This window comes from Empidonax traillii, unplaced genomic scaffold (genome assembly GCF_003031625.1).
Source record: "Empidonax traillii isolate 1590-97213 ecotype Southwest subspecies unplaced genomic scaffold, ASM303162v1 scaffold53:size2875158, whole genome shotgun sequence".
Classification (NCBI taxonomy): domain Eukaryota; kingdom Metazoa; phylum Chordata; class Aves; order Passeriformes; family Tyrannidae; genus Empidonax; species Empidonax traillii.
Genome location: NW_020955246.1, coordinates 2,307,316 through 2,319,584, shown reverse-complemented (window position 1 = coordinate 2,319,584; position 12,269 = coordinate 2,307,316). Strand labels below are relative to the sequence as shown.

General features: G+C 31.9%; 1 protein-coding gene across 1 annotated transcript in view; it reads right to left on the bottom strand.

Annotated features, from left to right (window-relative positions):
- RYR3 (ryanodine receptor 3) overlaps positions 1-12,269 on the bottom strand; it is a 224,193-nt gene that overhangs the window by 150,275 nt on the left and 61,649 nt on the right. The window contains exons 9-12 of the mRNA XM_027879319.1: positions 11,043-11,136; positions 9,353-9,427; positions 8,252-8,408; positions 2,044-2,217 (exon numbers count right to left, since the gene is read on the bottom strand). Coding sequence (XP_027735120.1) covers positions 2,044-2,217; positions 8,252-8,408; positions 9,353-9,427; positions 11,043-11,136 — 500 coding nt within the window. The remainder of the gene's footprint in view (positions 1-2,043; positions 2,218-8,251; positions 8,409-9,352; positions 9,428-11,042; positions 11,137-12,269) is intronic.

Sequence of the window (12,269 nt, the reverse complement as noted above, 5' to 3'; positions counted from 1 at the left end):
TTCATAGCTTGCACAGAAGCAAACTCTCAAACCGAAAAGACAGATAACCATCACTCACTGAATAGTGGAGGGATGTTGACTATATTATGAATGTAAACTTCATCTTTACCTGGCAAAGTCTTGAAGCCTTGGTTACCACAATCTCAGAGAGAGACAAAAAAAAATAACAATTCTTGCAGAAATCATGCAACAAAAGCCTCAAAAATTATGCCAGAGTTTCTTTATGTTTGCGTCTTGCAAAGAGAGTATAATAACTAGGTATATGAAACTGCACCAAAAGCCAAAAACCCAGAAATTTTTACTGGGAATTTTTAGTATTTTATGACAGAATCAGTCCCATAGTTGTTTTCTTCTCTCTATGGATTTGCAGCAGCTGACAGTGATAATAGCTGGGTTATGTGAAGAAAAAGCACCCTTTACCTCTTACATAAACAAGGTATTTCTCAATCCTGCTAGGTCCAAAGAGTCATGTTATGAAAATTGCAGGCCAGCTTGAGAAGGAATACAGTAAATGAAAGTGAAAATCTCCTCACATAATGATGGCAGAGGATGAATATAAAGCAGTGACTTCACTTTTACCGTAGAAAAATAAATTTGATAGGAAATTTATACATCTAAACTTCCTTACAGAATTATAGTCTAGTGTAATATATTGCAGAGGACGAAAAACTGGGTTTTGGCTCCACAGAAATATCAATTACTGGAAGCTAGAAGGCTTGGGTTTTCTTCTATTTGAAGGCATTAACAAGATAGAATTCTCTAGGTGAGAGGGTAACAAAAGATTTGAAGTCTTTGAACATGAATGAGACAGTTTCAAAGGAGAACAAAAATGACAGGCAGTTCTGGAGGTTCTTTTAGAACCCTTGCTGCCGAGAACTGGGGAAACAAAATACTAAACGTCACTGGAAGCTATTGTAAAATTCTTCACTGAATACAGAGCACAAATCTCCATGTTGCCTTTTCAAGAAGTGAAATTGGATGCTCTGTGGAAACAGAATACCATAGCCAGTTCTGGCACGGGAAAGGAAGAGGCTATCATTGTGTGATTTAATTTATTAACAAGAAAATACCGAATGACTGGCATACAAAGAATTTCTCTGATCAGCCAGGTTGTTGAGAAGTGAAGGGGTTGGGCACTCGTCTACCCATTTAAGATGAACATGTGTGCTGTATACGAATAAATCTGATTATGCCAAGGGTATGTGATGAGGATCTCATTGTTTCATATTACACTGCTTGTATATGGGTATCCTCTTATGAATGTACACATGTACAAGTAATTAAAAGAGAATTCCAACTTCTTTTCAGTAATGATTTTTTTTTCCTTTCTCATGTTCTAATGATAAGCTATAGTTGTAAAATCTACAAATAGAGAATCAAGGAATCATTTGATAATGAAGCATTCATGTGACCTAGTATTAAACTCCTTAATACCTAACAAAATGTGAATGTAATTTGAATATTTAACAGATGATATGCCCTTAATTAAGAATATAATCGTACCCTATAATCAAAGGGCTGAATGAAAGATCTTCTTGATGTCACATCACAATTACATTTAACATTCAGGGAGGAAATCATTCACAAATATCCCTTAAAAAACTTGAGGATTTTCCAGAGCCATTTCTTAAGTAACAAATTTAATTGCCATTTCACACAATATACTCAATAAAAAATCTAAAACATCAGTGAATGTAAGATGACTTACAAGTTTATACCAGTTACAACAGTTCAATGTAAATTTTCAAAAATTTATTGGAGCATTCAAGTCAGAAATTTCCATCTTTTGCTGGTGTCAAACACAAAAATTTAAGCACAAATTAATAATTTCTTAAAGAAATTAAGTTAAAGAAAAAGACAAGAAAAAAAGTTAAATAAATTACTTAGTGGCAACGTTTTTTTTTTCAGTTATATAGTTATATTAATATCCACCATTGTTTACATTTTTAGAATGAAATACATTTTCAATACAGCACCACAAAATAGTTAAACCCACAATTAACATTCATTTCACACATAATTAAAAAGAATATCAAACATTACCTTTCTTTTCAAGGGACCTAAACGTGCTGATTTAGCGTCCTGTGCTTTGTAAGTCAACCATAAGGAAGTGGCCACATGTTGGACAAAACAGATCGAATCACCATACTTTATTTCTGGGACTCCCATCCCATCCATGTCACGTTTGAGACTAGAATCTTGCTTTTCTTTTAGCTCCTAGGAAGATAAAATAAAGTTGGCATTCAATCTCTGTACTGGAATAGGATATGTATCTACCCTGGTACCCTATACTACAGTACTGAACAATGATTATGCTACTTATGCTGTTATCACAGAGCTAAATTTTATTTAACATAATTTTTGTTTCTATACAATTAATTATTCAGATTGTGATTAAAAATAATTTCAAATATCAAGCATCCTTTTCTCTGAAGCAAGAAAAATCAAGTAAAATCTCTAAAGATTAAAAAAATCTTTAAATGTTTAATTTAACAAAATAATGGAGTTACCAGTGTAAGTAAAGTTTTAGTTTAAGAGTCTGTAGAACCCTATATAAACAACATTCTTGAATTTTACCTTAAACATGAAAAATAAAAATAAACAGAAACCTATTTAGAAATGTAGTTAAAATATTTTTATGCAAAATAATTTTTTGTTTATGAATTGCGTATACAGATAAACACTTCACTTGGATAATACATCTGTATTGCAATAAGAAGCAAAAAAAGAAAACACTAATTTTAAAAATAAGTTTGGCTTTTACCTTTACTTTAGAATTTCTTAATTTTTTTACATTTATTTTATTTTTTTTATTTATCCACTTTGTAAGAAGAATTGGATTTTTTCAAAATGTTTTTAAAGACATTGCTCAATGCTTGGCTAGAACATCCAGTTCTTAAATCCAGGCTATTTCTTTTATATATATATATATATATATATATATAATATATATTTTTTATTTTTTTAATATATATATTCTTATATATATTTCTTAATCACATGCTTCTTCATTTACAACTGGAGGATTTTTAGATCGCAGCACAAAAGCAAGTATCCTTTTCTTTAAAATAAAATGTTTGTTCTTTCACAATTGAATTCAGGAATAAGAACAGAATTATGTAGCAAATTTTGCAATATCAAATTACGGATACACGTGATTCAACAAAAAAACTTTAAGAAAATAGAGTAATTAAAGAACACCATTTTTCTATCATTTCAACTGATGATGGACTTAAGTGTAGATAGTTGTTAATTTGTTGGTAACTAAACAAAATATGTTAGGAATTGATACACATTTTTATATGTGTAACAGGGTGTTTGTTAATTTCATTTCAGGTTACCAGGTTTTCAACATCTGTGAAGAAAACAGAAGTTGTCTTCTAGCTATGCTAATCTGCTTTCATTTATACAGAATTCAACTGTCACATTTCAACAATAATTTTAGTTGGAACAGGTAACATTGTAATGCCAAGATGAAACTGAATGAAATTACAAGACATTCTTTGGGGTTATCATTGCAATGTGAAAATTATGAGGAAATCATGTCACATGATATTTGCGTGGACTGCACTCCCTATCACCTATGAATAAAGAGGAATTACTTCAATACATATTTGCAGTGACTCCATTAGATGAAAAGTACAATAAAATAGCACAAATTCATTAACTGTCAGCAATTACTCTGTTGACTCTACACAGCATCCTGAACATTCAAACATTTTTTTTCAAATATTGCATCTGCATCTGAAATCATAACTTGGTAACAAGCAATACTAATTAAGTTACTGTTTTGAAAAAAATTAAGTGATACTGACACTTTTTGACAACATTAAACATACGGAAAAAACCAAGATTTTTTGAATTTCAGAAATAAAGCTTTAGAATTTTTTTCAGGGCCTGAAGACCCTTTAATAAATACAGCATAAATTCCTCTTAGTCCTGTTTTGCTCCTTGCTCTCTGTCCAGTTTCTCTAGGATTTCAGCCAAGTAATTTGATCACAGTGTGATCGCAAAAACAGGGTGTATTTTACAACAGCTGAAAAGTATAGTCAGATAAAGATTACTGGGGGAGAAGGGGAAAAAAATATCTGTTATCTAAATATTTGAACATATCTTAGCAGTAAAATATCCAGATACTTCCTCTTTAAAATCGTCTCCTCACAACCTGTTCTCAGTTTAACTCCCTCAGGCTGTGAATTAATCAAATCAAAGGAAACAAGTCACATCATGGGCCTAGAAAATGTCAAAGGAAAAATAACAATAATAATAAAAAAATAATAAAAAGAAAGATGGAATAAACAAAGGAATTTGAGGGCAAAGCTGTCAAAGATGATATCTTCAAAAGATATTTAAGATACTGGAGGAAGAACAAGAATTAGTGAGAAAATTCATAGAATCATAGATTCCTATGTGATGGAAAGAAGGTAATGAATGACGTGAACAGAACAAATAAAGCCAACTGCCTTTACAAAGATTTTTTTCCATAGTAAAAACACAGAAGGGGAAAAACTTTCATTGCTTAAGGGCTTGCTTAGACACCCCTAAGAATGGTAAAACAACCTGTCTGCTGACCCTTCATAAATCTATCCTGCATAAGCTAATTAAAATTTTATCTTTTGGTGTTACACACTGTTATTGCGATAAAAGTACTGCCATATTTAACAAAAGAAAAAGATAAAAGTCTACAGATATAACAGCAAAGGACTGATGCATTGACCTAAATTATTTACTCTGTATATGTTTTTACACCCCAGCAGACACGAAAAAATAAAAAGGAGGTGATTTTTATTTTACCTTCTATTTTCTCCTCCCATATAAAATAAGTAGAAAAGTAGTTTAATACTCTATTTGAAATGCAGTGCTTACCTGGGAAATTAAAATTTTAAATTATAAACTTAAAAATAAGTACTTGAACTTTTAGAGACAAATTTAGGTAAAGGACACAGTAATACCTATCATCTTATTCAAAAAACAAATTAATCTTTATGATTACTACTAAACTATTACAACACCCTTATGCCATGTTGAGTCCCTAAGACAGCTACATGCTGGCAGTAATATTAAAATGATATCAAATCCTTCTGCATGAGTCATCTGTGACTTTTGAATGTGTCAGAATGTTACTTACCAAGGCTATACCAATAAATTTTTATTGTCGATTTTATATATCATAGATAAAATATGAAATCTAAAATATTAATTCTGGGCTACAAAAATTTTAAATAAACAAATATTTTTAAATATTCTCTTGTTTGCACTGCATTTAATCTCAAAGAAATTTGTAAGCAGAACCAAGATTCTGCTCAGCAGTGTATACTGAGCCAAGTACTGTGCTGGAATGAGAACATCCCATTTCAAAACAGGATTCCATCTGGTGTAGAGAAACTGCTGTCTCTGTTGTCACAAGGCATTACAGATCTGTTGCGTTAAAAATATAAAGGTTCACATTTTAAAACTTGGTCAAAAGTAAGGTCCATATTAAAACCAATAAAAGATGTGATTTTGGGGGCTTTCCATCAATTTCTGCTACTTATATCTTAGTTTGCAGTAATTTGCAGTAAACAGGCACATATTACATATGCTGTTTTCATTGAAATCAGCACCATGATGTTCTTCAGCATATTCTTTAACTTTTTTTACAAGTTCCCTTCTGTTCTTATTTATGTAAGGACATAGTAAGGAAAACACTAATTTGAATTTTTTTAATTTAAAATAAGAGTTTCAATTTCCAATGCTATTCAGCAAAAGAAAACAAAACAGGGAAAGTAAATTATGAATGCAATCACAGATTTTGAAAAGCAAGGAACAGACAAGACTGATGGAATGTAACACTAATGAGGATGAAGGTGCTTTTTCGACAAGAGAGTCTCTATAACAACTGCTGAAAAAACGAGACTTCATTTAAGTCATGTGTTATAAGCTCCCGGGAAGCCTTGGGGATTTCACATAGCTCTGTTTTCTGGCAAAGGTAATACCGCTTCTCTACAAAACTCTTCTGCTGCCTTCCAAACAGGAAAGAATACTGCAATGGAAAAATGTTTTATTCCCCTTTGGATACTCTGCAGCAGTGTTTAATGCGAATAATCTGGTCTGAATTCAGCATCGACCCTATCTGAAGCAGAAGGCTGGACTAGATGACTTCACAGGGTCCTTTCTAATTCGAATTGCTCTATTAGTCTAAAGGACAGGAGTGCTGTAAACAGACAGGTATTCCAACATCTATTTTTAAGAATCTGTACACAGCTAGACATAACGGTATTAGACAAGTATCTTGATATTTCCCTGAATTCATATCATATTAAAGTCCAGGCAAATGAAAATATTTCTTCATTGAGAAAATGAACCAATCAAAGGTTTACAAATACATATGTGCAGAAATTAAGATAAAATTTATATATTGCATATATCTAGTCTAACTATGAGTTCTATGGTCCTTTTTTCTCTCAGTCTGTATGCCATCAGCACTTGGCTGAAGGAGCTCTTTCCTTCTTACAGTCCAGGTCAATCTTTGGGGTTTATTCCCTTCCAAAACTTCACCTTTCTTTCTTCAGGAAGAGTTATCACTGATTGTTCCCCTCACCTTTGGAAATACTAATATCTCTACCCATGGGACAGTGCAGCTCTTACCTGCCCAGACAATTATTCTTGGCTTAGGAAAAAGCAAGTTTATAAACTATTTTGAGATAGAAATATGCTTTTCAATATAGGACATCACATATAGGACAGGATGATTAGACACTGAGCTTGTATTTAATACAAAATGTACATTAACAACCATATTATGCATAAACACAGCAGACATGAATGACTTCAGCACAACTAATTACTACTGTACTTCAGCTTAGTCATTTTGGGCACTGTAATAAATTTCACCAATAGGCCTTTGAGGCACACCTCAACAAAAAGAGTAAGAAAATAGGGCATGTTTAATAAATGTAACAGAAATTATTTTACTAATATGCATACAAAAACATTAAATATATATACTTAAAATGTATACTTTTATATTCATAGATTAAAACACTGAAAAATAGCAGGATGGTTGATGTCCAATTAGGCAGTGAGTATATTAAAGGAAATTTAACACAAATGTTTATCAAGTGGCATTCCTGAGATAATCACCATTCTTACAAGGGCGCCATGATTTGCCAAAAATGGAAAAAAAATACAGCAGTAATAAATGCCCCTGCACAACATCATATGTACGGTCTACACTGCATAGCCCTTACACTGAGTAAAGAATTAAAATCTATTTGGCTAGAAACTAGCAATCAAAGGAAATTTCCTGATAGTTTTTCAATTAGTTTGATTGGCTAAAATAAAAATTCATGAAATATCATATGCAGTCACACTAATAAACATGGTTACTTTATACATGCTAAGAACACTAACAAAAGTCTAGCATCTGTCAAGACTCTTAATGCTAGATTTTTATCTATTATGCAACTAACTTTAAAGATTCTTTCTCACTGCCCTTCAGGGACCATATAGCATTCATAATTAGGTGGAAAATTTAGTTTCTCGTAGTTAATAAAAAATTGTATTTCAACAGCTATGGTAACTATTTATAAATAAAATCATGAAAACAAATAAAAACTTTTAATCATCGTTGATTATAAAAAACTTCCTGGGAAAAAAAATTTATTAATTTCTCCTACCTCCACAATCATTCTTCATTCTCTCTCCCATGTATTGTTTTTCCCAGCTGGAGATGATGATAAAGCTAGTAACATGCAATTAGCAGCTCACTAGAGAGCATAGTTTGAAAACATATGGTTTAGAAATCACTGACTACATTTTCGTTGCATTTAGGAAAAATTCAATTGAGTTCACTTCAATTCCCATCAACACACTGCACAAAGAATAGCAACTGAACTAAATTCAATTGAATTAAATTATGACAGATAGATCTTGAATGTATAACACTAATGAGATTCTAACTAAAATGATTCTATAATTATCAAAGTATTCATATTAAACCACTGTATCTTGCATTGTATTTGTTTTCAATCTTGTTTTTTAAATGTGGTAACAGTTTAGTTTATTCTTGAATTTATTAATCATCCCTAGTTTTTATAAAGGAGACCTTTGTTACTCTTGACTCAGTTGTTTACCTTTGTATTTCAATGAATAATCCCTGTCAATTACTTCAATTTAGAAATTATAAGTAATTTATACAGTTATTGAAACAACTCAGATTTAGTATTTGAGTGCACCACATTTAGAACAAATTTGCATTTGTGTTATTTACCTTTGATGCTCTAAAACAAAAAGCAGTAGATGTTGTGTCTGACTTCTCTCTGTCTAATATTACAACTCCTTCATCTTCATTCAGAGCCAAATACTTCCCTGTTGTAATATGTCGAAGACGGAAAGGCTGTCCCCATCTGATGTTACTTCCACTCCAGCTAAACATAAGAGACACCAAAAATTAGTTTATGAACTAAACAAACCTAAAATTTCTACTTCGGGCTCTAAAGGATGTTCAGAAAGTAGAATGTGCTATATATTACTTTTTGGCTGTGATTTTAATATGTGCAAAAAACACATGAAAAACTGTTAATACATTTGCAAAGGGAACCTGGAAAGAGTGGAGCTTTGATCTTCTTGTTTCTACACCCTCTCTCTGTTTTATTAGGGTGTTACATGTGGTGCCCATAGAAACATTCTACAGGTGTAAATTAACTACTGTATTTTAGCTGACTGACTAAACAAACAAATTAAACCTAATTGAGGACTCAACATTCCACAGAATTATCGTACATCTCTCTTAGTTATGAGGGTATTTCATTTGCAATCACAAATGCACCAAGGGTAAAACAAACATACGGTTCAGAAGGCCAGCAAGGTTAAAACATACACAGTCTTATGGTATATATTGAAATTTCACTTCCAGCAAAATAACAGATAGCGAATCACCTAGGAAACTGATAGATTCTTAAAAACAAAAACAAAACAAAAACAAACCACAAAAACAAAGAAACAAACAAACAAAAAACACGTAGGAGGGATATCGCTGCTCTGATTTCCACCCTTGCTTCTAAAACTCCAAGTGAAAACTAGAAAAGGCTTTTACTTGTGGACAGAAGCAATATCCCAAGCAGACAGATGTCATAGCCAATGCTGGTTTTATTATGGAAGACAGAAAAAAAAAGTCTTAAAATACTGACAATCTCCATATAAATATATCACAATTTGATTGATTTTTACTATTGACAAAGAACATGCTAACACATATCATACAGCATGACAAATATATTAGTCACGTTCTGCCTTAAGGGTCTGTAATAATCAAATTGCTGTGAACCTAGGAAGAGTTGCTAACAAAAAAAAGTTAAAAAAATATCAATACCTTATTCGGAGGGGTTCTACTCTCCACAAAGACCTTGCTCGAACACCAGCTCCTCCAGTTTCATAAAGAACTTTTCTAAAGAAAAGATTCAGAACATCATCCTCTTGTGTTTTTTGTGTTAACATAGTATTTATAGCTTACATCTCTGTACATGACTCCCTACTTCTCTGCTAAACAAATGGAGATGAATGGACAGAAGATTCCTACTCATCAGTGAGACCATCATACACAATCCAAATATCCCTGGTAAATTAGGCTATTTCCATTAAGCTATTCTCTCTCAGGAGTTGATAAAATTCAAAGTGGCTGGAGAACTTTTCCTGTTACTTAAATAGCTATAAAAATATGTAATTCCTACAGTTCCAAAGAGATTACTATAGGTTTTAAATACATACACACAGTACTAAAATAAATATATACGTTTTCAGATACTAATGATTCTCTGCATGAACATGACAACGAGACTTCATTCCTAGAATTACTTGTATTATTCACATGAAAGGACAAAATGGGTGGTGATAAAAAAAAATTCTGCATTATAATCTTTACAAAACAGATAATACAGATAAAATTATAAATTGGTTTTAGAAAATTCAGAGAAATAAAAAAACAGGAAGTGAAAGAATTAAACCTTTACTATAATCTAGTTTTCTTGAACAATTCTCTGGAGATCAGTCGTATCTTTTAGTGCTGAAACTAATATTCTATTCAATAGTCAAATACAAAGAAAGATCATCTATGGCGGATTACGAAGACAGGTTGTTTATAAAATCAGTCTGACTATGGCTTCTGTTCTACATAAGGTGTCTAGTTCTCATAATTTTCTAGTATTTTTATACTAGGTGTGTACATTCTAATACTCAGTGCAAACTTTGTATCTTTTTTTCTATACACATATGAAGAGAATAGCAATAAATATTCACCAACAAGTGCATTTTTCTGGCATTCCATTTGAGTTTTCTTTTGGCTTTGGAGACAGTCTTACTCCACAGAAATGTAAACATGGAAAACTTAGAGCTGAAAAGTTTACATGACTGAATGTTACTTGTGGTATCATATTACCTAAAGCAAAACTTATTTGCCACAATGGTGTGAAGATCTTATTTGTTGAATATGATTTTTAAAGCTAGGGGGTTTGTGTATCAAATTACTAGCTTGCTGTGATTTTGATTAAAGGCAAAATATAAAAAAATGCATAAAAATTTCAACATAAATATATAACAACTGTAGATGTAAGTTTAATAGGAATGTAATTTAGTCTATGTAACATGACCTAATTATCTTAATATATTAGTCAAATTTAAGAAAGCAAAAGCTTGCCAAAAGGTGCAAAATATATAAAATATGGAAGTCATTATAGAGGCAAAACTTATGGTTTGGTTTGGTTTTAGAAGTTTTTTTACATTACCATCTTCCCTGCTAACAGTAGCTTACCTCTACTTATAGCAGTACACACTAAAGACAAACAATATAACAGGATGAAATTTCAGTGGAAATCAACCACTTAATTTTCAGCAATAAATGAACTCATGAATGATTTTCTGCTTAGTAGGTCCCAGCTTCTTGTAACAATGCCACTACCTAATTAAAGGCTGCTGTAAAGAGTTTTAATCTATCTAACCTCCAATTCAACTGACAATCTTTTCCATTTCGGAGAGGAGGAAATACATAAAAATGCACCATCACTTACTTGTGCTGTGAATCATTCTGATCTGTAGATGGAATTGTCAAGCACTCATCATGGCCATGGAAAAAACGTACTACATGCCCACCAAGAAGATATCCTGTAGAAGAAGTTCATTTACTCATTAGCTTAAACATTGACAATATGAAAATAACACCCTCATAAAATTTTAAAAATTTCAAAAGAGCTAGATGAAGTGTATTCCAAATTTTCAGTCATTACTGAAATTAAACAAGGACAAATTTAGTATGATGACAGGCTATTTTTAATAACTTTTTCAGTTAAAAATATTTCTTCTGAAAATGAAGACAAAAAGAAAGCAGTTTCTTAACTTTCAGAAATCAAATTAGGATTCTGAGACATAAAAGGAAATTAAAACCCTCTGCAACATTTATTGGCTTGAAAATTGAAGAAATTAAATTGTGTAAAAATGTCCTGCTGAAGTTATGCAAAGAAATGACTGTGCCATGACAGACTAAACTTTCTTCTAGACTTGAATCCTGTCTCCAAAGGTTTTAATTGCGTGTGTCTAAGGAAAGAGCACAGGGAGAAGGCAAGGAGCAGTGATGCTTTTCCAGATTCCTATGATTTGTGGTTGTGAGATTCCCTGAACTGGAGATTTAGTCTTTGTACGATTATACAATGCTATGAAAAATTCCAGCTGTAAAGGAGTATCTTTTAATTGTATATTAACACATTAATTACTTATTCCTGCAATCCTCCTGCACTTGCCAGGAAAGAGCTGTTTTATGTTCCTGGTGGTAGTAATCAATTACCATACAGTAGGCTGGGAAATACCAGAATAAGAAAAAAAGTGCAGAAAATGTTCAGGTGGGAATTTTTTGCCACCATTTCAGCTGTGTAGAGAACAGTTCATTTCCATGCAGACTAAAAGCTGTGAGCAGTTTTAACTTCTCTGCATATTGGTGCATCTTTTGTATAAACTTAGGCCAGTTTTGCAGTCACCCTGATTTGTGCATACTCAGAGAATGTAATATTGTGGTATTATGTAGTTTTTGCTACATCAATATATAATCAAATCAATATATTGCCAAATCAAATATATAATACCACAGTTCCCTCCCCTTAGTACAATTTAAATTAACTCAATACAAAATAATTTCATGAGTTCATCCGTTTGTTCTGACATTTATAATCTGTGTCAAAATCAAAAGTGCAGTAGTAAGAGAAAGAGAACAGAAAAACACTTTGAAGTTCTGAAGATTAAGTTTA